General features: G+C 43.5%; 1 protein-coding gene across 1 annotated transcript in view; it reads left to right on the top strand.

The window, feature by feature from the left end:
- The window catches only part of pdzrn4 (PDZ domain containing ring finger 4), a 572,541-nt gene that overhangs the window by 542,249 nt on the left and 2,606 nt on the right, over positions 1-27,686 (top strand). The window contains 4 exon segments of the mRNA XM_070900642.1: positions 1,395-1,496; positions 5,237-5,299; positions 17,151-17,252; positions 25,770-25,886. Coding sequence (XP_070756743.1) covers positions 1,395-1,496; positions 5,237-5,299; positions 17,151-17,252; positions 25,770-25,886 — 384 coding nt within the window.

Here is a 27,686-nt window from a genome sequence, read left to right as displayed (position 1 = left end):
CACGGGCAGCAGCAGGGGCACAGTGGTCTAGATCTCCCGGGAGCTGATGGTCGAGCATTTGTTGTAAGCTTCACCCGCGATGTGCTCTGACATATCACAAAGGGAATTGATGATGCTCATTGCCTTGGAGGAGATGCTGGTGCCGGGGTGGACCTGCTCCGTCACCTTGTAGATATAGATTGAGTAACTCTCTTTTTCTCGATCTTCTTCACTTCTTGCAGTTCCACTTCTATGACTTTACTCACAGTCTTCTCGCGCACTGCTTTCCGCTCCTCAGGCACCCTCACATTCATTCATGTAATTTGATAACATTTATGGAACATTTAAGCTGTTCTACTATTTAGTTATAAATTCAATGGCATTCATGTGTCAGCTGTGGCTCAGTGGTCTCTGAGCCAGAAGGTTGTGGGTTCAAATCCCACTCCAGGGACTTGAGCACAAAAAAAATCTAGGTTGACTCTCCAGTGCAGGGCTGAGGAAGTGCTGCACTGTCGGAGGTGCTGTCTTTTGGATGAAACGTTAAACCAAGGCCCCGTCTACCCCCTCAAGTGGACGTAAAAGATCCCATGGCACTATTTCGAAGAAGAGCAGGGGAGTTATCCTGGTGTCCTGGCCAATATTTATTCCTCAATCAAGATCACTTTTTAAAAAAAAAAGATTATCTGGTCACATTGCTGTTTGTGGGAGCTTGCTTGTGCGCAAATTGGCTGCCGGGTTTCCTACATTACAACAGTGGCAACATTCCAAAAATACTTCATTGGCTGTAAAGCGCTTTGAGACATCCGATGATCGTGAAAGGCACTATATAAATACAAGACTTTCTTTTTCTTTCATAGGCTTAAGGAGAAAGCATTGTCATAGAGAAAGGTAGTACTTTTCTTCCTAAAATGCCCCCAGCTTCCAAAATAGTCGCACTGAGTACCATATATATATTAGAAATTATCCAGTGTTAAGACATTAATGTTATGACCGTGGAGATACAGTTGTGTGTTAAATCAGAGCTCTCCTCTCAAGCCGAATTAATATTTTACCATTGTTGCCCTAAAACATCTATGGTGTAGACCTGTCATAAACATGCCACTCTCAAATAAAGGTACATCACTGACAGGATCTCGTAGCACTAGGTTATTGCAAGCATCAACTATATGTGACAGATTCTGAGGATTTTGCACTAAAATGTGTACAATGATCCGCGCACACGATGAAAGAAAGTCTGCTTTTCACTTCTCAGGCCAGCTGGATATACATTTGCTGAAGAGAGAAAAACATGTCTTGGGAGATGTGAAATATGCAGTATCTTGGAAACGGGCAAAGGCGAGTCATGGCACAGTGCAAGATCGGAAGGGAAACAAAGAAACTTAACTAACGGCTTGGTGCTGTATGTGTTCTTTCAGGAGGTTGAACTGTGCCGCATCAACAGCCAGGAGAAGCTGGGCCTGACTGTCTGCTACAGAACAGATGATGATGAAGATGATAGTGGGATCTATGTCAGTGAGGTAAGTTGCTGTGGAAGGAAGCAAACAAGCGACGGCCTTTAATGGCCCCGACTGTTGAGGGTTGGCAGTGCGCCAAGCGTTGTCACTTCTAATTGCTGTGGTAAATTGCATTGCCCGGGTAATATGATTATTATAGCCTGTTTATTTTAAGCAAATGTTTTAATGGTAGATCTTAATTACTGAACATTGTCAGAGCAAAAAAAATTAAATGACAAAAATTGAGTTGACTACACACATATGCTCAGCTTTTACCGAGCAAACAGTCAGATTCCGGGTATCCAATTGAAAGGCTGCTTGGGAAAAAGTGACTTAACATTGTCTACACAAAGAAAATGTTGCAGATCAATGTGATCAAAAGCTTTCGGCGTTGAGCGCACCATTAATAATTAAAACTTATACATTGAAGTGTGTTGCTCTCTGCCATTCTTGTGAAAAGGTACGTTATGGGGAGAAGTTATAAATGGAGGATGCCATGAAGGTTTCTCTGTTAACAAGGAATGCAGAGATTCGCGGCTGAAACGATGCCAGCTGTGTCTGCTGTGCTCAAACTTGCCGCTTCAGCACTTTTTTCCTTTGGCTAAGATGTAGGAAATTCAGGAGTGCAGTTCCGCCTGACTACAGCTTTAAATCCGCACGAAGATTTATATGTTATCAGGTGGCTACTGAGGCAGAGACTCTAACCTCATTCAAAAGGAAATGGGATTAAAAAAGGATGAGTGTAAAAGAATACGGGGCGGGTGGGGGTTAAAGTTGGCGAGCTAGAGCTGGCACATATCTGATGAGCCAAATGGCCACTTCCTGTGCTGTAATTTGTATGATTTCTAAATGTGGGTCTGCTGTCCTATTAACCCATTGTGTTCCGAGGGAACAAAGACAATTTAACCCATTCGTTGCTGCGAACAGATTTACTCATTAAGACGCCATTAGGCTCGAGGGGCAGCATGGGTCTCCTTGTTTGACCGCCTTATTTGTGTTTCGATGCAACAAAACGTATCTCAGCTTAATTTAGTCAGTGTTCAATCTTTCAAGTGGGTGGGAAAATCTTTCTTCAAAGGCAATAAAAGGCTCATTTTTAAACCTCACTCGGACCTCCAAAGTGGACAGTGGGAGACAGAAAAGCTAGGAAATAAATATGATTTTGAACTTGATGGGAATCATTTTCAACCTCATCACCTGGTAGTATCCTGGTGGAGAGACCACCTGAGGGATGTAGGACCTGGCGGACCACCTGCCTAATGTACAACTGGCAGAGGAGACTCCTGCCGGATGTAGACCCTGACGTAGAGACCACCTGTCTAATATAGAACCGGGCGGAGGGACCAACTGCCTAATATAGAACCTGCCCAATTTTTGTTTCGACAGATTACTGCCCAGACCGTGGTGTTGAAAATCACCCACCAATGTTTTTTTTAAAGAGAGGAAAAGGGTAAAGATGGGCCAAATTAAGCAGAGAAAGTGACTGATTATCAATTTAAAAATAATGGTGGGGAGAGACCAATGAAAAACATGCTTCGCAGAATTATATTGTTTAAACTATTTTATTTTGAAGTGATATTGTGTTAATCCAGCAATAAAGCTACTCTGAAATTACAAAATTTATTTCAGCGAGATTGTGCAGGCTGAAAGCCGAGAACCCGTTTGACCAGATGACTTTTATTGAAGGACATCCTGAAGGAAGGGAAGTCTATCATGCTGTGAAAGTGTGAATCAAAGATTGCGATAATTTTAAAAAAATTTGAAGAGTGTTTGGCAATAGGATATCAAAAGGCAATCACAAATAAGGAACGAAAGGGCTCTATTACACCAGAATAGCCAGTTTAAACAGGACTCCAAAAGTAAAATGAGAGAAATGAATAGCCGAAGATAGTGATCGTGCCAAAGGTGATAGATAGGAGTGCCCCTTGCTGGCAGGGTCATCACTCAGCTCTGCACAGTGGTGACTTTGATGGAGTATAATTTGTATCCCAAATTCTGCAGCACACAATAACAAGAACTAGTATCAGATGGATGAATCATGATTGCCACAGCCTCATTTGATCATCTAAATGCTGGCCCCTTCTTAAAATTCCTTATTTGTTGCTTATCTCGAGTGCATCTGACAGATAATGAAGTCGTATAAAAATTGCACTTTTCTTCGAAATTGTGTTTGGCTGCAATTTTACATAAATTGGGTTTGGGAGAACTGGATAATCTTCTGCCAGCAGGTTTGTAGTGACAGATCCGTAAGTAAACAGCATGTACTGTTGTGTTGGAGGAATGTTCCGATTAAACTGCAATTCTTTCAGAGTACAAATCTTTTATTGATCACCAGCTCCGGGCATTAAATGCTGTTGTTTTAGTTAAGTGATTAAATGGTAGCTTTGGAGCTTGGTCCCTTCTCTCTGTCTGTGACACCTAGAAGAAGCATACTTGGACTGTTGGTCATCTATCTGACTGTAAATATATTAACTTTTCTATGTAAGTCTCCTTATTTGGACATCACTCTTCTGCGACACACCGACAGCTGAGCAATTCTACCGCTAGCTGAAACGTGATCAGCTCGGGAAACTGCCAATTCCTTTTAGCTGTACCTATGGATTCTAAAGCAAATTCCCCACATCCTGACTGTTCGTGCGCAAACCCATGGGAGATATGTTTACCATCAAAATAATTTGGGGGAAGTCCAACAACATTCAGACTGCAGTTTGAACACACATTCTGGAATGGCTATCAGATGGTAACCAAGGGCAGTGGTGACCGTTGGGTTTTGCCCAGTCTTGGACACGTGGCAGTGCAGAATCAGACCCTCATCTGAAACTTGCCATCACACCCAAGATATTCTGGCCATTTGATGGGTGCATCATTCCAAAGAGGTCCTGTTTTTAAGTGTTGCTCAGACTCCATTTCTCGTGCTTCCCCTACCCTCACCAATCTTGCATCTCTGTGTGCTAAACATGGGTTGTTAGCCAAGAAGGGGAGTGTAAGTGGTCTACTCCGAGGCTTCTGGCAATGCCACCTCTCAGCTGGCCACTAACTGCATGCGAGAGTGCCTCCATCTCTTTTCTTTGCGGGAACAGTCTGGAAATGCAGTCAAAATTTCCTCTCCCCCGCTCGAATCTGAATTCTGCTGATGATCTTAGTCAGTTTGATAATGACCGCATTCTCTCTCAGAATGATTCTGGTTTGCATTCCTCATGTAGGCTGCTAATGTAAGTGAGTGTCACGGCCACAGTCCGTCCCCAGTAATTGCTCTGGAGACTGACCGACTGAGGACTCGAAGCATCCAGTTATCACTCTGCGTTCTCTCTCCTCCTCAGAATCTACAAGTGTCTTGCTGTTTTTTTCCTACACCATTGACTTCCACTTTACCTGGAACCTTCCCAGGAGTCAGTGAGAATGTAAATCACTGAGTGCCTGTTGCATTGTCTTCCACAACTGTTGAAATTCCTTTACCTGCCATTGAGCGCCGGTAAAATTGTGTGCATTAGAATTTGGGACCCTCGCACGCAAAGTCGAGATCCTGGGGGCAGTGTGGGATACAAGATTGAACCTGAGTTCTGTAAAATGGCACTGAAGTGCACAGGATCAAGCGCCTGCTCCGCCATTCAATTAGATCATGGCTGATCTGCACCCAATTCCATTTTCCTGCCATTACTTACCATGTGTGTGGGTGTTTTTAGTAATGTTTGGCTAATGAAGAATATAACTTCAATGCTTCTTTACCCATTAGCCGGCCCTTGAACTTTTTTTCATTTTTGCAGGTTGACCCGAATAGCATTGCCGCCAAAGATGGGCGTATTAGAGAGGGAGATCGAATCGTGCAGGTAAGTGTGGACAGAAACGTTCGTGTGACTGAAATCACTAGGCTCCTCTGGCCGAGACTGAAGCAGAAGGCTTATTGCGACGTGAGCAAAACAAAAAAAAAGATTGTCAAGCAGGTGGTAGCCTTTGAGGGTCAGGCCTCAGATGTACAACTGAATCCGAAGCTGCACCTGGGAGATAAGCTGATAGCGGGTTTTATTCCAATCGGGCTGTGTACGAGTTTCATGTGATGAAAGCAGCCCCACAGCTGGTGCTATACCACTTCTAGGCCAGCCACACAGACGGTTATCACCATAGCAACAATCAGACTGAACCCTCGGATAGCATTCCTGTTTAGCAGAAAGCACGGACAGACACTAAAACAGGCTTTTAAAATAAATATATATGTTGTCAAGAAACAAAGTGTCTTGCTTCAGTAAAAACCACTGGGTTTTTAACGCAACCCCTTGCTCGCAGGCCAGTATTAGATTGCTAGCTAACCCAACACATTTATACATATAGGAAAATCCATACTTTGTAATGTGTATTGAGTTATTGGCTGGTTCTTTCAGTTTGTTTATGGTCCATTCTGTCTCCGCCACGGATGTCTAGCAGAACTTAACCAGGTGTTTCAAACTGGAGGGAAGTATACAGTGGTGTCCCCAGGGGTTAGTGTTAGGCCCGCTGCTCTTTTTGATATATAATTAATGACCTGTACTTGGGTATAATGGGCGCAATTTCAAAGTTTGCAGATGGCATCAATTTTGGAATTGTAGTAAACCTTGAGAGGATCGTAGCAAGTTTCAGGAAGACATGGGCAGACTGGTGAAATGGGCAGACACATGGCAGATGAAATTTAATGCAGAGAAGTGTGAAGTGATGCATTTTGGAAGGAAGAACGAGGAGAGGCAATATAAACAAAATGGTACAATTTTAAAGGGGGCTGTAGGAACAGAGAGACCTGGGGGTTTACATACACCAATCTTTGCAGCTGGCAGGACAAGTTAAAAGATTGTTAAGAAAACATATGGGATCCTGGGTTTAATAAATAGGGGAATAAGAATGCAAAAGCTAGAAAGTAATGTAAAAATGTTATACGTCACTGGCTAGGCCTCAGCTGGAATATTGGCTCCAATTCTGGGCATAACATGTTCAGAAAGATATCAAGGCAAGGGGGCAGAGGAGATTTACTAAAATGGTATCGGGGACTTCAGTTATGTGGAGAGTCTACCGAAGGTGGGATTATCCTCCTTAGAGCAGAGAAGGTTAAAGAGAAACTTAATAGAGGCGCTCAAAATTATGAAGGGTTTTGATCGAGTAAATAAGGAGAAACTGTTTCTACTGGCAGGGGAGTTTCAGTAACCAGAGGTCACAGCTTTAAGGTAATTGGCAAAACAACCAGAGGAGAGATGAGTTATGCAGTGAGTTGTTATGATCTGGACTGCACTGCCTGGAAGCAGAATCAATAGTAACTTTTGAAATTGGATAGATGTATAGATATATATGAAAACGAAAAACTTGCAGGACTATGGGTAGTGCAATTAAATGGATAGCTCTTTGAAACAGCCACACCTGACAATCGCAAGGGGGCACAATTTGAAAATGAGAGTTGGGGCATTCAGGAGTGATGTCAGGAAGCATATTTTCATATGAAGGGTAGTGGAACACTGGATTTCATACGGTTGTGGATGTTGGGGCATTCGAAATTTCAAGACTGAGAACAATAGTTTTATATTGGGTAAGGAATATGGATCAAAACCGACAAAGGACATGAGGTACAGATCAGCCAAGAGCAAGTTGAATGCCAGAACAGGCTTGAGGGGCTGAATGGCCTACTCCTGTTCCTAATATTTCCTGCAAAATCTCTAATGGCAGTGGGCAATGGAGCCATTACTTTGTGAATTGACCAATTGTTGGGATTTCTACCAACAACACCAGTTATTTTTGGGGTAGGGGTTAATGCAAGGAAAGACTTTGCCACATTGAAGGGTATTTCGGAGCTGAGTATCATGAGCTCGGACGGTGCAAGGCTGAAAATGTGAATTTTGTTAGCTTGATAGTGGAAGCTCATTGGGTCTCTTCATTTCTGCTGTGATAATCTGCCAGCTGCTGAGCTGGTCAATTCCAAGTGGCTTTCTTGGACATTTGAATGAAGTTGTTATCGATGCTGGTAGCTGGGCAAGTGTGACTCCCTCCAGCTTCATTGCCGTTAAACTGGCTGCTGCCCATATCCTAACTTTCCAAATCCCATTTACTCATCGCCCATGTGCTCACTGACCTACATTGGCTCTCGGTCCGGCAATGCCTCCCACAAATTCCTCCGTGAGCTCACCCCTCCCTAACTCTCTCTCATCTCCTCCAGTCCAACAATCCTCTGAGATCTCTGCTCTCCTCCAATTCTGATCTCTTACGCACCCCCAATTTTAATCACTCCACGATTGGCGGCCGTGCCTTCAGCTGCCTAGGCCCTAAGCTCTGACATTCCCTCCTTAAATCTCTCCGCCTAACTCCCGCTCTCTGCTCCTTTTAAGATGCTCCTTAAAACCTACCTTTTTGACACAGCTTTTGGCCATCTGTCCCAATATCTTTTTGTGTAGCTCGGTGTCAAATTTTGCTTGCTAACGCTCCTGTGAAGCGCCTTGGGATGTTTTACAACATTAAAGGTGCTATATAAATGCAAGTTGTTGTCCATTTTGCTGGATTTTCATGCAAGAAGTGAATATACGTTTGAAACCTGGACAGGCTTTTACAGAACTGCTATAGTTCTGATGGTATTTTTTTTAAACCAGGACGATACGATAATATTTTTTAATCTATTGGAGTGTTGGCCAGTTCCATGCGTTTTTATTAAGAGTTGCATATTGGGAGCTGGGACCGGAGTTTGACTTCAGCCTGTGCCAATGGGATAAACATCTGCTTTCTCTGCTGATTGCAATGGTCTTTGAGCGATTGGATGATCTCACTCAGCAGTTCGATGAGGGTTGGTGTCTGTAGTGTGTTGTGTATCTGTAAAGCATGCACTCTCATGTTCCGCCACCAGGGAGCGCGTCCCCTGAAGTCCCATGGGATCCCAGCATCCCTTGGGAGCACTGTACATAAGCCGGCCCCTAAGGTCTGTTCCTCATTCTGGAGTGTCAAAATAAAGACTGAGGTCACTGTTACTTTAACTTCCCTGTGTGCAGGCTCATCTGTGTTAGGAACACAACAACTGGTGACAAGTATACGAATTCAACGCAAAGATGCAGCAAACTGTGGGCATTCTGGAGAAGTTCTCGGAGGGTGAGGACTGGGAAGCCTATGTCGAACGGCTGGACCAGTACTTTGTAGCCAACGAGCTGGACGGAGAAGGAAGCGCTGCAAAAAGGAGAGCGGTCCTCCTCACGGTCTGCGGGGCACCGACCTACAGCCTCAAAGAATCTTCTGGCTCCGGTGAAACCCACAGATAAGTCGTATGAGGAGCTGTGTACACTGGTTTGGGAGCATCTTAACCCGAGGGAGAGCGTGCTGATGGCGAGGTATCGGTTCTACACGTGCCAGCGATCTGAAGGTCAGGAAGTGGCGAGCTACGTCGCCGAGCAAAGGTGACTTGCAGGACAATGCGAGTTTGATGGCTATCTGTAGCAGATGCTCAGAGACTTTTTTGTACTGGGCATTGGCCACGAGACCATCCGACGAAAACTTTTGACTGTAGAGACACCAATCCTCAGTAAGGCCATTACGATAGCACAGGCATTTATGTCCACCAGTGATAACACCAAACAAATCTCTCAGCACACAAGTGCTAGTAATGTTCATAAATTAACTAGAACTGTGTTTGCGAGCAGAAATATACAGGACAGAACTCACGAGTCTGCAACTGCCAGCAGGCCTCAGGTGACCCAGATGACTGAGTCCCCAACAAAGGATGAATGCAAGGCAATTCACACCTTGTGGAGGCTCCCATTCAGCCTATTCATGCCGCTTCAAAGGGTATGTTTGCAAGAGCTGTGGAACAATGGGGCACCTCCAACGAGTTTGCACACGAGCTGCAAGCTCTGCAAAACCTGCTAACCACCACGTGGCAGAGGAAGATCGATCCATGGTGGATCAAAGCAATTTCGAGCCTCACCGAGAGGAGGCAGATGCTGAAGTACACAGGGTACACACATTTTCGACGAAATGTCCACCTATAATGCTAAATGTAAAATTTGAATGACTTACCAGTAGCCATGGAACTGGACACTGGCGCTAGCCAATCCATCAAGGGTAAAAAGATGTTTGAGAGACTGTGGTGCAACAAGGCATTCAGACCAGCCCTGAGCCCCATCCACACGAGAACGTACACCAAAGTGCTCATCACTGTCCTGGGCAGCGCCATGGTCAAGCTCACCTACGAGGGCACGGTGCACGAACTGCCACTCTGAATTGTCCCAGGCGATGGCTCCACACTGCTTGGAAGGAGCTGGCTGTGCAAAATCCGCTGGAACTGGGATGACATCTGAGCGCTATCACATGTCGATGAGGCTTTATGTACCCAGGTTCTTAACAAATTTCCTTCCCTTTTTGAGCCAGGCATTGGAAACTTTTCCGGGGCGAAGGTGTGGATCCACTTGGTCCCAGAGGCACGACCCATTCACCACAAGGCGCGAGTGATACCTCACATGATGAGGGAGAGAGTGGAAATCGAGCTGGACAGGCTGCAACGCGAGGGCATCAACTCCCCAGTGGAATTCAGCGAGTGGGCCAGCCCGATTGTTCCAGTACTCAAAAGTGATGGCACGGTCAGGATTTGCGGCGGTAACTACTAATCGTTTCTCGCTACAGGACCAATACCCGCTACCTAAGGCAGATGACCTATTTGCGATGCTGGCAGGAGGCAAGACGTTCACCAAGCTTGACCTGACTTCGGCCTACGTGACGCAGGAGCTGGAGGAGTCTTCGAAGGGCATCAACACGCACAAGGGACTGTTCATCTACAACAGATGCCCATTTGGAATTAGGTCGGCTGCAGCAATCTTCCAGAGAAACATAGAGAGCCTGCTCAAGTCGGTACCACGCACGGTAGTTTTTCAGGACGACATATTGGTCACCGGTCGGGACACCGTCGAGCACCTACAAAACCTGGAAGAGGTCCTCCAGCGACTGGATCGCGTAGGCCTGCAGCTGAAGAGGCCGAAATGCGTCTTCATGGCAACAGAAGTGGAGTTTTTGGGGAGAAAGTTCGTGGTGGACGGCATTCGGCTCACAGACGCCAAGACAGAGGCTATCAGGAACGCACTCAGGCCACAGAATGTCACGGAGCTGCGGTCGTTCCTGGGACTCCTCAACTATTTTGGTAACTTTCTACTGGGGTTAAGCACCCTCTTGGAGCCCCTACATGTGTTATTGCGTAAAGCTGAGAACTGGTTATGGGGAAAAAAACAAGTAATTGCTTTTGAGAAAGCCAGAAAGATTTTATGCTCCAACAAGCTGCTTGAATTGTATAACCCGTGTAAAAGATTTGTGCTAGCATGTGATGCGTCGTCGTACAGAGTCGGGTGTGTATTATAACAAGCTAACGTTGCGGGGAAGTTGCAACCTGTCGTCTATGCCCCCAGGAGCTTGTCTAAAGCCGAGAGGGCCTTCAGCATGATTGAGAAAGAGGCATTAGCGTGTGTGTTCGGGGTAAAGAAAATGCATCAGTACCTGTTTGGCCTCAAATTTGAGCTGGAAACTGATCAGAAGCCCCTCATATCCCTGTTCGCTGAAAACAAGGGGATAAATACCAATGCCGCAGCCCGCATACAAAGGTGGGCACTCGCGCTATCAGCGTAGAACTATACCATCTGCCACAGGCCAGGCACAGAGAACTGTGCGGATGCTCTCAGTCGGCTACCATTGCCCACCACGAGGGTGAAAATGGCGCAGCCTGCAAACTTGTTGATGGTGGCACAGCCTGCAGACTTGTTGATGGTCATGGAAGTGTTTGAAAATGATAAATCACCTGTCACGGCCTGCCAGATTAGGACTTGGACGAGCGAAGATCCTCTGCTGTCCCTAGCATCCCCGTTGAAATGCAAGAGCTAATCAAACCATTTCAGTGGCGAAAGGATGTGCCGTCCATTCAGGTAGACTGCCTGTTGTGGGGTAACCATGTCGTGCTACCCAAAAAGGGCAGGGAGACATTCATCTCAGATCTCCACAGCACACACCTAGGTATGGTAATGATGAAAGCGATAGCCAGATCTCGTGTGTAGTGGCCCGGTATCGACTCTGACTCAAAGACTTGTGTACGGCAATGCAGCGTGTGCGCTCAGTTGAGCAACGCGCCCAGGGAGGCACCACTAAGTTTGTGGTCCTGGCCCTCCAGACCATGGTCAAGGATCCATGTCGACTATGCGGGCCCGTTTCTCGGTAAAATGTTCCTGGTGGTGGTGGATGCTTTTTCAAAATGGATTGAATGTGAAATAATGTCGGGAAGCGCCACCATTGAAAGCCTGAGGGCCATGTTTGCCACCCACGGCCTGCCTGACATACTGGTCTGTGACAATCGGCTATGTTTTACCAGTGCCGAATTTAAAGAATTCATGACCCGCAATGGGATCAAACATGTCACCTCGGCCCCGTTTAAATCAGCCTCCAATGGGCAGGCAGTACAAACAATCAAACAGAGCCTTAAACGAGTCACAGAAGGCTCACTCCAAACCAGTCTGTCCCGAGTACTGCTCAGCTACCGCATGAGACCCCACTCGCTCACTGGTGCCCCCGGCTGAGCTACTCCTGAAAAGGACACTTAAAACCAGACTCTCGCTGGTTCACCCCAACCTGCATGATCAGGTAGAGAGCAGGCGGTAGCAACAAAATGTAAACGATGGTCGTGCCACTGTGTCACAGAAAATTGATCTGAATGACCCTGTATATATGCTAAGCTATGGACATGGTCCCAAGTGGATCGCGGGCATGGTGATCGCTAAAGAAGGGAGTAGGGTGTTTGTAGTCAAACTAGACAGTGGATAAATTTGGCGAAAGCACCTGGACCAAACGAGGTTGCGGTTCACAGACTGCCCTGAACAACCCAGAGCAGACACAACCTTTTTCGAGCCCACAACATACACCCAAAGGATCAACGACACCACCCCGGACCAGAAAATTGAACCTGTCATGCCCAACAGCCCAGCAAGGCCAGGCTCACCCAGCAGCCCTGCAGGGCCAACAACACGCCGGCCCAGCAATGGTACAGCCAACACACCAGAACAGACATTTGTACCGAGGAGGTCCACCAGGGAAAGAAAGGCTCCCGACCGCCTCACCTTGTAAGTAGTTTTCACTTTGACTTTGGGGGGGGAGTGATGTTGTGTATCTGTAAAGCACGCACTCTCATGTTCCGCCACCAGAGAGCGCATCCCTTGAAGTCCCAAGGGATCCCAGCATCCCTTGGGAGCATTGTATATAAGCCGGCCCCTTAGGCCTGTTCCTCACTCTGGAGTGTCTTAATAAAAACTGACGTCACTGTTACTTTAACCTCCCTGTGTGCAGGCTCATCTGTGTTAGGAACACAACTCTTCTGAACTTGGAGGTTAAAGGATAGTCGGTGTAGTGTTTGTAATTGTGTCTACAATCCAGCAAAGGGAGGGTGCCCTGGCAATTCTGCTGTTACTCATTTGGTAACTTGTTGGCTGGAAATGTTCAGAGTAAAAAAAAAGATTACAATTTAACAAAGACACATTGGTCTTGTAAAAGGGATATGTTTTCTTTATAAGCAGGAAGTTGCTTTACTTTGCATGTGGCACTTGACCTGGCAGGGAAATAAAAAGAGGTTCCTCACCTTGACAAATGCAAAATGAGACCATAATCTTTCTTTTCTGCATTGTAAGTTTAGAGGTTGCTTCCTGCTGATTAAATGTGAGGAGCATTAGTTATAAAGCTGTGACGCAGCTCGGCCACCAGTCTGAGGGAAATCGGATGAGTGCGAAGACTCCGCTAAATGCCAACCGTTTGATGTGTAGCCAGATTTGCTGGGGTTTCAAGGGCTGCTTTAAACCATCGCGAACTTTGTCATTGACCCTAGAAAGCATGCCAGTAAACAAATTCATGAGATGAGTGTGTGTGCATAAACTAAACAATGCAGCTTGTTCAAGGTCAGTTTAAAAAGTCTGTCTCGCTAAAGATTTCAGATAATGTGAAGTTCATGGACATTGGTACCTTAGAAACATAGAAACATAGAAAATAGGTGCAGGAGTAGGCCATTCGGCCCTTCGAGCCTGCACCGCCATTCAATGAGTTCATGGCTGAACATGCAAACTTCACTACCCCATTCCTGCTTTCTCGCTATACCCCTTGATTTCCCTAGTAGTAAGGACTACATCTAACTCTTTTTGAATATATTTAGTGAATTGGCCTCAACAACTTTCTGTGGTAGAGAATTCCACAGGTTCACCACTCTCTGGGTGAAGAAGTTTCTCCACATCTCGGTCCTAAATGGCTTACCCCTTATCCGTAGACTGTGACCCCTGGTTCTGGACTTCCCCAACATTGGGAACATTCTTCCTGCATCTAACCTGTCTAAACCCGTCAGAATTTTAAACATTTCTATGAGATCCCCTCTCATTCTTCTGAACTCCAGTGAATACAAGCCCAGTTGATCCAGTCTTTCTTGATATGTCAGTCCTGCCATCCCGGGAATCAGTCTGGTGAACCTTCGCTGCACTCCCTCAATAGCAAGAATGTCCTTTCTCAAGTTAGGAGACCAAAACTGTACACAATACTCCAGGTGTGGCCTCGCCAAGCCCCTGAACAACTGTAGTAATACCTCCCTGTCCCTGTACTCAAATCCCCTTGCTATGAAGGCCAACATGCCATTTTCTTTCTTAACCGCCTGCTGTACCTGCATGCCAACCTTTAATGACTGATGTACCATGACACCCAGGTCTCGTTGCACCTCCCCTTTTCCTAATCTGTCACCATTCAGATAATAGTCTGTCTCTCTGTTTTTAACACCAAAGTGGATAACCTCACATTTATCCACATTATACTTCATCTGCCATGCATTTGCCCACTCACCTAGCCTATCCAAGTCACTCTGCAGCCTCATAGCATCCTCCTCGCAGCTCACACTGCCACTCAACTTAGTGTCATCCACAAATTTGGAGATACTACATTTAATCCCCTCGTCTAAATCATTAATGTACAATGTAAACAGCTGGGGCCCCAGCACAGAACCTTGCGGTACCCCACTAGTCACTGCCTGCCATTCTGAAAAGTACCCATTTACTCCCACTCTTTGCTTCTTGTCTGCCAACCAGTTCTCAATCCACGTCAGCACACTACCCCCCCAATCCCATGTGCTTTAACTTTGCACATTAATCTCTTGTGTGGGACCTTGTCGAAAGCTACTGGTTCTCCCTTGTCCACTCTACTGGAAACATCCTCAAAAAATTCCAGAAGATTTGTCAAGCATGATTTCCCTTTCACAAATCCATGCTGACTTGGATCGATCATGTCACCTCTTTCCAAATGCGTTGCTATGACATCCTTAATAATTGATTCCATCATTTTACCCACTACCGATGTCAGACTGACCGGTCTATAATTCTGTTTTCTCTCTCCCTTTTTTAAAAAGTGGGGTTACATTGGCTACCCTCCACTTCATAGGAACTGATCCAGAGTCTATGGAATGTTGGAAAATGACTGTCAATGCATCCGCTATTTCCAAGGCCACCTCCTTAAATATTCTGGGATGCTGTCCATCAAGCCCTGGGGCTTTATCGGCCTTCAATCCCATCAACTTCCCCAACACAATTTCCCGACTAATAAGGATTTCCCTCAGTTCCTCCTCCTTATTAGACCCTCTGACCCCTTTTATATGCAGAAGGTTGTTTGTGTCCTCCTTAGTGAATACCGAACCAAAGTACTTGTTCAATTGGTCTGCCATTTCTTTGTTCCCCGTTATGACTTCCCCTGATTCTGACTGCAGGGTTTGTCTTTACTAACCTTTTTCTCTTTACATATCTATCAAAGCTTTTGCAGTCCGTCTTAATGTTCCCTGCAAGCTTCCTCTCGTACTCTATTTTCCCTGCCCTTATCAAACCCTTTGTCCTCCTCTGCTGAGTTCTAAATTTCTCCCAATCCCTGGGTTCACTGCTATTTCTGGCCAATTTGTATGCCGCTTCCTTGACTTTAATACTATCCCTGATTTCCTTTGATAGCCACAGTTGAGCCACCTTCCCTTTTTTATTTTTACGCCAGACAGGGATGTACAATTGTTGTAGTTCATCCATGCGGTCTCTAAATGTCTGCCATTGCCCATCCACTGTCAACCCCTTAAGTATCATTCACCAATCTATCCTAGCCAATTCACGCCTCATACCTTCAAAGTTACCCTTTAAGTTCTGGACCATGGTATTACCTTTTTTACAATTGAGGAACCACAAATGTGACTTCCATGGGTGAAATCTCCTCAATAAAAACAGAAAATGCTGGAAATCTCAGCAGGTCAGGTTGTATCGGTGGAGAGAAACAGAGTTGACGTTTCAGGTCTGTGACCCTTCGTCAGAACTAGAAAAATTTGAGATGTAACAGATTCTTAAGGAAGAGCAGGGGCAGTGAAAAGGGGAGGAGAGGAAAGAACAAAAGGGAAGGTCTGTGATCGGGTGGAAGGCAGAAGAGGTTTAAGAGACAAAAGGGAAAATGAGCAAAAATGTGATGGGGTGTAAATGGCGGAATTATCAGCAGCTGTCATGAGAAAAAAAGGGGGGGTTTTAAATTTTTTTTTAAAAAAGGAGGAAAGGGAAAAAGAATATGGGCGGAGGTTATGGTCTGAAGTTGTGGAACTTGATGTTGAGTCCAGAAGGCTGTAAAGTGTCTAAACGTCTCCCAGTTGCTTGTGATTTGCAGCACTGTGTGTATTGGAAGAACTGAGAGATGCTACAATGGGGTGTTAATTTCAACAATTGAACAATGATCTTCAATAGAATTTTTCGAGTCTGGGACAAGCACATTCATTGAGTGTGGGAGGGATTTGAAAATACTTGCAGGTGACGTTGATGGAACTGGTAGAGTATAATGGAGTTTCTCTTCTCTGGCAGGTGGGGGGTAGGAGGTTGGTCGGTGTTGACCTGTGCTCACAGGGTTAAAAAAAAGGGAACATCAAGCTTGAATGTGCTGTACTTGAACTTCACTCGTTTCTGTTGCCACTGGTACTCCAAAGTGCTGTCGCTTCAGAATTCACCTGATGCCTTATTCTTTGAATTGGCAGTGTGTGTCAGGAACCCTTTCAGAAGGTTCCTCCTTTTTCAAATATTTATTTTCAACCAATTTCCTCCTCTGCATAATAACTCGCAGACATGAACAAATAACTCCCTTTGTCCAGACCATGTTTATCTGTCATAGCCCAAAGAATTACATTTTAAATTCAGCACCAAGTTCTGCATGGGTCTGTAGTGCTTTGCTGAAAGAGAAACCAGTAAGCAATACAATTCCATCTTGTGTTGTGAGGTATGCGGCATTTTTTCTAATTGGATCCCCCACGAGTGTGGAGCTTGACTGATTCCAGCTCCAGCACTATTATCTCTGACTGACACTTCCATTACTCTGAAGGGAAAAAAGATGAACGTCACCTGTCATCTGCCAGTTAATTGTGTTGCTGGATGTATGTCGCTGGGGCACATGTTGGACATTTATGAACATTATGGCTTCCTCTGATGTCCAGCATCCTTCCCCGATCGATAACAACTTCTGCAGTAAGCGCATAATTGAGTGACGGCACTTACTGCTGTGATCCCGATGTGGAGTCTTTTGTGTGAAAAGCTTTGTCAATTCTTAACACAGATGCGCTGTAATTTGCTTTTTACTATGTTCAGTGTTGACGCTGTGAAAACAAATGATATACTTTTTGTTTTGATCTCTTCCTTCTTGCAGATTAATGGCAAGGATGTCCAAGACCGGGAGGAGGCAGTGGCCTTGCTCTCCAGTGAGGAAAGCAGGAATATTCTGCTGCTGGTTGCCAGACCAGAGATCCAGGTAATTAATGATTAAAAGAGAAAAATCATTTATATTTAAACTGCGTCATTCACATCCTCCTTCGGCGCTTCTAAAGAGCTTCATGGTCAAAGAAGTACTTTATGTTTGAAGTTTAGGCAAACACAGCAGCCTATTTGCACACAACAAGATGCCAGAAACAGCAATGAGATAAATGACCAAAATAATCGGTTTTCCAGCAATGTTGTTTGAGGGATAGATACTGGCCAGGAGAACTTTACAAGTCCGCCTCCGACATTGTAGCACTCCCTCAGCACTGCATGGAAGTGTCAGCCTAGATTATGTGCTCAAGTCTCTGGAGTGGGGCTCAAACCCACAAACTTCTTCCCCAGAGGCAAGAGTGCTACCACTCAGCAAAGGCAGGCACTTATGGGATTGTGACAGTTCCCCTTGGCTTTCCGTTGCCTAGGCCCCAAGCTCTGGAAGTCCCTCCGTAAACCTCTCCGCCTCTCGATCTCTCTTTCCTCCTTTAAGATGCTCCTTAAAACCTACCACTTTAACCAAGCTTTTGGTCATCTGCCATAATTTCTTGTGTGGCTCAGTGTCAAATTTTTCTCCTATAACGCTCCTATGAAGCATCTTGGGATGTTTTACTACGTTAAAGGCGCTATATAAATACAGGTTGAGCCTCCCTTATCCGGAACCACCCCTCGTTCGGAATCATTTCCAGCTGTCGCGTGACGCATGCGCACAAAGCAGCTGGTCAAATTCCTCAAAATATCAATGAAAAAAAAACTTGCCCATTTACACTTACAGACCCACAATAAATTTACCCCAAATCCTTGAAAAATATCAATGTAATCAGGGTCTGCTGGCCCGCCAACATTACACTGATGGAAATTCCAATAAAAATTGTTCAGAAAATATTTTCAAAGTACTTATCTTTTTAATATCACAAAATATTAACAAGTCAGATGGGCTTAAATCTTTTTTGCTTAATACTTCTGTTTTTTTGCATGTTTTGTAAACTCTGGCATCGCATCCGCTCATGACTCCATCTAGGGCTCCTTTATCATGGTTATTGCTGAATACACTACCAGCAGCTTAGAAACATAGAAAATAGGTGCAGGAGTAGGCCATTTGGCCCTTCGAGCCCGCACCACCATGCAATAAGATCATGGCTGATCATTCACCTCAGTACCTCTTTCCTGCTTTCTCTCCATACCCTTCGATCCCTTTAGCTGTAAGGGCCACATCTAACTCCCACTTGAATATATCCAACGACTTGTGTAAGGGACACTGATCCCTTTTTATTGAATATTTTGGATCAGCTAACCATTCCATAGATTTTGAGAATATCCGAACTCTAGAATAGTTTGGTCTCCAATGTGAGCTGAGACTGACTACAGTTTGACCTACAGTCGTTCCAGCCAATCGGCGCACACATACATACTGAAAACACGTGACCTCCCCTTATCCGGAAATATCCCTCATTCGGAACAGGCCAGGTCCCGAGGGTTCTGGATAAGGGAGGTTCAACCTGTATAAGTTGTCTCCATGGATAGTGGCTAGCAGTCGTGATGGCATGGAAGGAATGTCGAACCTCTCACTGCAGACACTTGTGATTAAGCTTACACCAAAAGCGCTGCCTTGAATCTTTTTTCATGCGTTGAGGGGAATTTTTTTTTGTCACGTGTTCCTCTCTATAAAGAACCACGATTGAAACCTGCAGTAATTGCAAAAGCATACTGTGAATGTCAAAATAAAATAGAAAATAATAGATGCTCAAATTGGGGGTTGTAATTTAAGATTAGGCTTTGAATGATACTTGAGAGTTCCCTCTAAACCTCATAGCTTTACCATGCCCAGGCATTTTGTATTCTATACATGAGGAGACCATTACCACTGACTTTTCCCTCGTATTTCTCAATGGAGAAACACATTGTTAGGTTTTGCCATAGTCTGTTACCTCCTAACACTCGCTGTGACTGACTGAACAGGGTTTGTAGCAGTAACTCATATTTATTGCTAATTGGAAAAAACTGTACTCGGTTATTTGGAACTTCAAAATTCTTGCATTTGAATTTTCTCAAGTTATGGAAACTGTTAAAGGCAAGTCTAGTTATTTTTTGGCTCTGTTCAATCTTTCTGGTTTCAAGGAGCTTGCAGCAGTTGCAGCAGCTTGTTGCCTTGGTCGACCTACTTGGTGGTTCTAGAGCTGGTTACGACCCTGGGACTCCAAGCTAACTTCGCCACATAATACAAGGTCGACATGATGCACTTGGAGAGTGGCAGGGCCAGGACCCAGCTTTTTGGAGCTTCCACAAAAAATGCCTGATGCATTAATCAGGCTTTGAAGGCAGGAGATTGAGCAATGAAGGGTGGAGGAAAGGGGCCAGTAATCTATTTTGTGGATGGCCTCCCTTAAAGAGTTTTCGCTCAAGCTCATACCGCTAATTTACGTGGGCCCTCCATAGTATCTTGGTTCCAGGAATAGCCGCTGCTCTATTTATTGTGTTTCACAATTTGACACCCATTAGTCTTAACAAAAACTGGAGACACACAAAGAAATACACACAGTAATTTTGCAGAATTAATCAATACAATTTAATACAAATGTGTGTTCCGTTAAAAGCTGCCACATAAATGGTTCCGATGGGAATTCCAATGTTGAGATGTCAACACATACCTGCCACACCACTAGGTGGTGCTGAAATTATCCTCTACTCATAAATCATTCAAAATGCTTTCTGAAATAAAGTTTTTACTTGAAGGCCTGATAGTTTTGCCCAGAGCTGAGACTGCGATAGTTGAAGGCAGATTTTACAGTCATAACAGCATATGTAAATTCCCAGAATCAGTACCTGTTGGTCTACTGGAATACCTTTATTTCCTATCTAACAATTTTTGTTTCGCTCAAAACATTTTCCACATTTTTTTATTTGTCTCTGATTGATTAAGTTTAGATTTTCCAACAAAGCCAGCTCCTCCTCCCTCACTCTCATCCTCTCATCCGATCCTCCCATCTCCACTCCCTGCCATCTCTTTCCCCCCCCCCCACCCCCCATCTCTTTCCCTTCACGTTCCCCAACTCTCTCTTTCCCATTCCCCTACTTCTCATCTTCCCCACCCTCCCCCTCATTCTTTGCTCCCACCTCCCCTCCCCCGTCTCTGATGCAGATAATCCAAGCCCACGGTTTTCTGAAAGCCTTGGCAATTACACTATTTCCTTGTGACTTTAACTGTCCCTTTTAGTAGACACAGTTCATCTTCTCGGCAGTGAGTCATTCAACTGTCTACCCACTGTAACTACCCATCTTTCACCTGAAGTTCTCAGTGATTCCTGGTTGGAACAAAGTGAAGAATAAAGCAGAACTGCTTTATTTGACTTTGTCAAAGATTCCTTGCCTTGCACTGCATTCTTTTTCCACCGGATTCAATATTTCTGAATCTCCGCACTTTTGAACCACATTGGGCAGTAAATCACAACCGAGGAAAGATCATATTTGAATGAAGGTAGGATTGGTTCTGATAAAGGCATGTTGATAAATATTTACAGCATTTTTGAACTGATTCTTTGTGCAATATTTGCACCATAACCCACGACAGATTACAGCATAGGAGGAGGCAATGCAACCCATTGTGTCTCACAGCTCTTTGTTGGAATAAAGCAATTCCACTTACCCACGCTGTCCCCATGGTCCTGTATCTTCCTCTGCTTCAAATATTTATCCAATTTTCTTTTAAAAGAATCAATGCTCACATCCCTGTGGCAAATAATAGCTTGCTTCAATGACCCTCGACATAGAGGAATTTCTTTGAACCCATCTCAGTGACAGTTTTAAATTGATGATCCCTTGCCACTGACTCTCCAACCAGAGGGAATATTCTTTCCCTATTCACTCTACTGAAACTCCTTGAAAAACCTCCCTTAATTCTGCTCCAGTAGAAATAGTCCCAATATTTTACGTTTCTCCACACAATTGCCGATTCCCATCCCTGGCATCATCCTGGTGAATTTACATTGTATACTCTCTATGCCTTTCCTGTAATAGGTTGCCGAAAACTCTCATCAGCCTAAGCAATGCTGTATACAAATTTATCACTACATCTGTACTGTGAAGTCACTTTTTATGAAATCCAAAATGCTGCTGGCCTTTGTTATGGCTTCATCTACCTGCACTCATACTTTCAGGGAATTATATATTTGAAGCCCCAGATGTCTCTGTTGTTCTTTCCGCGTCTTTCCATTTAGTATATACTCCTTTTTATTCATCCAAGATATATTACCTCAGACTTCCCCACATGAAATTGAGTCTGCCCGTTCCGCCTTACCTGAAGCATTAGTCGAGCTCGCTATTTGCCAAACGACCCACTTTTGCGTCATCTGGAAATTTCGAGATGATGCTCCCTATTCTCGGGTCCAAATAATCTACCTATACATAGTAACAGGAGCAGGTCATTTAGCCCCTTGAGCCTGTTCCACCATTCAATGAGATTATGGCTGATCTGTGACCTGACTCCATACCCATACCCGCTTTTGCCCCATGTCCCTTTAAACTCTTGGTTGACAAAATCTATAAATCTTCAATTTAAAATTAACAATTGACCCAGCAGCAACTGCCATTTGTGGAAGAGAATTCCAAACTTCTGCCACCCTTTGCGTGTAGAAGTGTTTCCTAACTTCACTCCTGAAAGGTCTGGCTCTAATTTTTAGACTCTGCCCCTGGTCCTAGAATCCCCAACCAGCGGAAATAGTTTCTCTCTATCCGCCCTATCTGTTCCCCTTACTATCTTGAAAACTTTGATCAAATCACCCCTTAATCATCTATATTCCAGGGAATACAATCCTAGTTTGTGTAATCCCTCGTTGTAATTTAACCCTTGGAGTTCAGGTGTCATTCTAGTAAATCTATGCTGCACTCCCTCCAAAGCCAATATATTCTTCTGAAGATGTGGTACCCAAAATGCTTACACTACTCCAGGTGTGATCCAACAAGCTACTCCCTAGCAGCGGGAGGCAGCTCGAGTCTGAAGCAGTAGGAGGCAGCTCGAGTTTGGAGTAGCGGGAGGCAGCTCGACTCTGGAGCCTCAACAGACCTGTCGAGACAAAATGAGAAATAAAAAATAATAAAATTATGATATCACAAGGATGGAGGACGATGATTGGTTCTTCCATATTAATTGAATCACTGAACAGGGAATGAATTTTAAAGAAAGCTAATTGATTTAATTTGCTTCAATTGCTGATTTTCTTATTTTAACAATTTATAATTATGGTATATATTTAATTTTGTTTAAATATAATCTTTATTATACTGATTGTATACTGATTATACTCATTGTATTATTTACAATTTAATTTGAATTTCTTTTTTTTTTGTTTTTCGCCTGTGTCTATCTACGCGTGCATTTTGGCTGCCGCTTCTGACCCGAGCCTTTAAACTCTTAATACTTCCTTCTCGTGCTTTTTCTCTCTTTTTCCTCAATGGTCAATATCGAACACGCTGTAAAATTGTTGTGAAACGCCTTGGGGCATTTTACTACGTTAAAGGTGCTATATAAATAAAAGTTATTATTAACCAAGGCTTTGTATAGCTAGAGCATGACATTTAACCCCTTTTATTCTAGTCCTCTAGATATAAAGGCCAGCATTCCATTAGCCTTTTTGATCATTTTTTGTACCTGTTCATGACATTTTAATTATCTATGTACCTGACCCCCCCCGGCCCGGGCCATTCACTTAATCGATTAATATCTCTTTGTAGTTTTATGCTTCCAACTACATTGCTTACAGTGCCACCTATCTTTGTGTCATCGGCAAATTTGGATATGTGGCTTTATATCCTGTCATCTAAGTCGTTAATCAATACAGTGAATAGTTGAGGTCTCAACCCTGTGGGAAGCTACTTGTCACATCCTGCCAATTAGAGTACCTGCCCATTATCTCTACTGCCTGTCTCCTGTCACTCAGCTAATCTCCTAACCAGGTCACTATTTTACCTTCAATTCCATGAGCTTCAACTTTAGCTAACAGTCTCTTATGGGGGACTTTATCGAATGCCTTCTGGAAGTCCATAGAAATAACATCCATAGACATCCCCCTGTCCACTACTTTAGTCACCTACTCAAAAAATTCAATCAGGTTTGTCAGGCACAACCTAACCTTTACAAATCCATGTTGGCTCTCTGATCAACTGAAAATTTTCGAGGTGTTCAGTCACTCCATCCTTAATTATAGACTCTAGCAATTTCCTGATAACCGACGTGAGGCTAACTGGTCTATAATTCCCTAGGTTCCCCCTCTCGCCTTTCTTAATTAAAAGAGTGACATGTGCAATTTTTCAATCTAAAGGAATGGTTCCTGAATAGAGAACTTTGTAAGATTATAGTTAAGGCAGCTGCAATTTGCCCACCTACTTCCTTTAAACCTCTGGGATGGAAACCATCTGGTCCTGGGGATTTGTCGCTCTTTAGTGCCATTATTTGTGTTATTACTGTTAATTTGTTAATTTTGGGTGTCCCTGATTCAATATTGGTTTCCTTTTGGATGTCCGGCATGCTGTCCTTTTCGTCTACTGTAAATACTGACACACACTAATTATTTAACGTGTCTGCCATTACTTTATTTTCATTTATTATCAGTTTCTAAGAGGCCCACATTGCTCTTAACCACCCACTTTTTCCTAATGTATAAAATTTTTGTGTTGATTTTTCTATCCTTTTCTTTTCATACTCACTCTTATCAGCTCTTACAGTTTTATCACCCTTTGCTGTTCTTTATATCTCTTCCAGTCACCAGGATCTGCTATTTTTTGCATTCTTGTATGCTTTTTACTTTTAGTTTGATGCTTGATCTTTAGTTATCCATGGCTGTTTTTTTGGCAAGTAGAGCTTTTGCCCCTCAGGGGTATAAACTGGTTCTGTATCACGTTAAATTATTTTTTTGAACATCTCCCAAATGATCTTTTGTTTTACCCATTAACAGATTTGCCCAGTTTCTGGGACATTGAAGTCGGCCTTACCTAAATCTGGAATCTTAGCAGCTGTTTCACATTTCTCTCTTTGAGACAACAGTGAACTCAATCATATTATAGTTGCTATTAGATAAATGTTTATGCACCGTTAAATTATTAACTAAATCTGGCTCATTACTCATTATTAAATCTAATATGGCCTGCCCTCTTGTTGATTCTAGGACATATTGTTGCATAAAATTGCCCTGAACACACACAAGAAATTCGGTACCTTTCTGACACGAGCTAATTTACTTATCCGAATTTATATGAAAGTTAAAATTCCCCATTAAAGCTACTCTGCCTTTAATACATGCTTGTATAATATCTGCATTAATACATTCTGCAACTTCACAGCTGTTACCAGGTGCCTATACACAACTCGCACTACAGTCTAAAATCCTTTTCTGTTTCTTAATTCTATCCATAAAGTCGCCACTGCCTGTTTACCATTCGTTATATCATCTCTTATCATAGAAGTAATTTCATAGAAGTTACTCCTCCCTTCTACCAGATTCCCTATCCTTCCTGTAGACTTTATAATCTAGCATATTCCGTTCCCAGTCAGGACGGTCTTGCAGCCATGTCTCAGTAATGGCTAGCTACCATGTCAAACTCTCAAAGTTGAATTTTCACGCAATTCATTCAGTATGTTCCTGATACTCCATGTGTTTGTATAAAGAACACTTATTTGGGCCACGCACCTGTCCTTCTGCTCCAAAGTTGTTTTTCTCTCTCATTTCTAATTTCTCTCTCCTGATTTAATTATTTTACATCTTTTAGTTTTCTCTACCTGTGATGCCTAACACACGATTTTTGACTATACTCTCTTTTTCATTTGGTTTAGAATGATTATTTATACTACCCTTTCCCACCTGAGCACCCTCCCCCCTCATTTACTAGTTTAAAGTCCTTGTGACCCTATTTTTTCCGCTAAGACCCTAGTCCGAGCCCAAGTTAGGTGTTGTATGGAGAACAAAAATAAACCCAGTGCTGATCCCAGGGACACACCACTTCCAGCTGTCCTCCAATCTGAGCAATGCCTATTTATCCAAACTCTCTGCTTCCTGTCTCTCAACTGAATTTCTATTCTACATTTCCTCGTACTAAACCAGCAAACTTCCTGTGTTACAGACCTTTTGAAAATCCATTACACACCACACGTGCCGATGCAGTTGCTTTTATTGATCTTCCACCAATGTTGTGTCTGGAACTCGTTCTCAATAAAATTGAAGGAATATCACTCCTTTATAACAAGGCTGCCTCTTGCTTCTCATCCTCTGACTTGTAGACTCAGCTAAGAACATACTAAATGAATGACCATGTTACAACTATGAATATCTCCCTCTGGTGGACACAGATGCAATTGCACAATATAGTTCTAAACACGACTAGTCCAACAAAGAATTGCTGGAAACAATATACTCTGAACCTTGCAAGCATCCATTTGTTCATTCAGTTTTAGATTTGCTGACTCTTAGTGGGCACTTATCCTGGTTTGTGATTGTTTTGGAACATCATGTTGTTTCTATATTTCTATCAGTTGGATGAGGGATGGCTTGATGATGACCGCAATGATTTTCTCGATGAGCTACATATGGATATGTTGGAAGAGCAACACAATCAAGCGATGCAGTTTACAGCTACTGGCCATGAACAGGTAACATTCACGAAAGACTGGTATCTGCCATTTGTCATCAATTATATTTTATGATATTTATGCTTTAATTTACAGTAGAGATATTTATAGTAAAACAGCTCTCAACCTTGCTCTAAGTGACATTCATGTTAACAAACATTTCTGCCCTTCAGCCCAACATACTTTTGACAGTCCTGTTGTATCAACTATCTGACTCATTTGTAAGAGCAAATAGTCAATGTACTCTTGCTAACTCATACTCATGATATTGTTGAGAAGGACCCATTATTGTTTCTTTTTGGTAAAGTTTTTTCCTTAACATAACTCCCATGAGATGGAACACTTCATTTCAGAAGCCCAGTGTCGGCATCGAACAGTACTGGTTAGCTACAGAGTATAGTCTCTCCATTCCATGCCAATAATGTACTTGAACTTCAACTCAGAAAAGCAATCCTTGCTGCATCAGTGTGAAGTTTGCATTTGCTATGACCACCACCCTTTTGGCCTCTGAGTGAGACTGTCAGTTCGTGTTGGGGGCAGATTAGTACTCTAGAAGTCCACCTCTTATAACGGGGTGGAGGCTGCCAGACTCACTTTACTGAGCACCTTTCTGGCACATTCTCTTCTCATTTTTCCCAGCCCTCTAATATATTCAAAGCAGGAATTGGCAACATATCGCAAGTAAGATTCTGAATTTTTAAAGTCTAATAGACACAAGTACTCATCAAGGAGGGGATGGTCCTTTAAGCAACAGATTACCAGCCACCATCTGCTGTTGATAGTTGCCAGAGAACATAGATAGAATCTGATCATCTATCCCTCGATGTCCTGTTCTTCTGGTTAGTGCTTAAATCAACTAGGAAGCCAGAAAACAGATGTCCATAACTATTCTGATCTCCCATCGTAGTTCCTAATGGTCTCCCCTCCAGTTGAAGTTGGATTTGCTCTCCAACTGGAAGTAATTTCTAATAAAACCTAGCACTGATAAGACTCCCCTGATCACTTGAAACCAATTTGCTTGTCTGATTATCATTTGGTCTGCAACCAAGCAGACGTTTCTTGTACTCTTGAAAGGAATACCAATGGTGAGGGTTGCCAGTATGATGGGGCCAACTGGATCAATCTCAAACAGCAAGTTGTTCCCTCAGACTGGCATCCAACCTACTCTTCAAAAGATTCCGACTTCACCTGGGTTCATACCAAGCAAAATGCTGAACATTGGCACATATCATCTTATCGGCTAAGTGTTCACTATAGCCCAACACTCTGACTATATTTGCTACAATATTAATCAAAACATGGTGTTTTCCAGATGAGGATTACTGTTTAACCACGGAACAGGAAAAAGCCCATTTATGTACCAAGTCCAAGTACAAAAAGACCTGGTTATCAGATATAAATCAAGGAAGCTATGTGACGCACAAGGGCTAATGGAAGATTGTCAAATCTAATAACACTTGAGTGCTATCTAACATAGAATCATATTATCTTACAGCACAGAAGGCGGCCATTCGGCCCATCGTGCCTGTGCAGAAAAGAGCTATCAAATTCGGCCCATTCCTCTGCCCTTTCCCCATAACCTTACAATTTTCTCCCTTCAAGTATATATCCAATTCTCTTTGAAAGCTACTATTGAATCTGCTGCGACCGCCCTTTCAGATACTGCATTCCAAATCATAACCACTCACTGCATAAACACAAATTCTCCTCTGGCTCTTTTGCTGATTACATTAAGTCTGTGTCCTCTGATTACTGATCCTCCTGCCGTGGAAATATTTTCTTCTTCTTTACTCAATCAAAACATTTCATGATTTTGAACGC

The sequence above is a fragment of the Pristiophorus japonicus genome, chromosome 15 (genome assembly GCF_044704955.1).
Source record: "Pristiophorus japonicus isolate sPriJap1 chromosome 15, sPriJap1.hap1, whole genome shotgun sequence".
Taxonomy (NCBI): domain Eukaryota; kingdom Metazoa; phylum Chordata; class Chondrichthyes; family Pristiophoridae; genus Pristiophorus; species Pristiophorus japonicus.
Note: the sequence above shows the minus strand (reverse complement) of the source record. Positions and strands in the feature narration are given on the sequence as shown.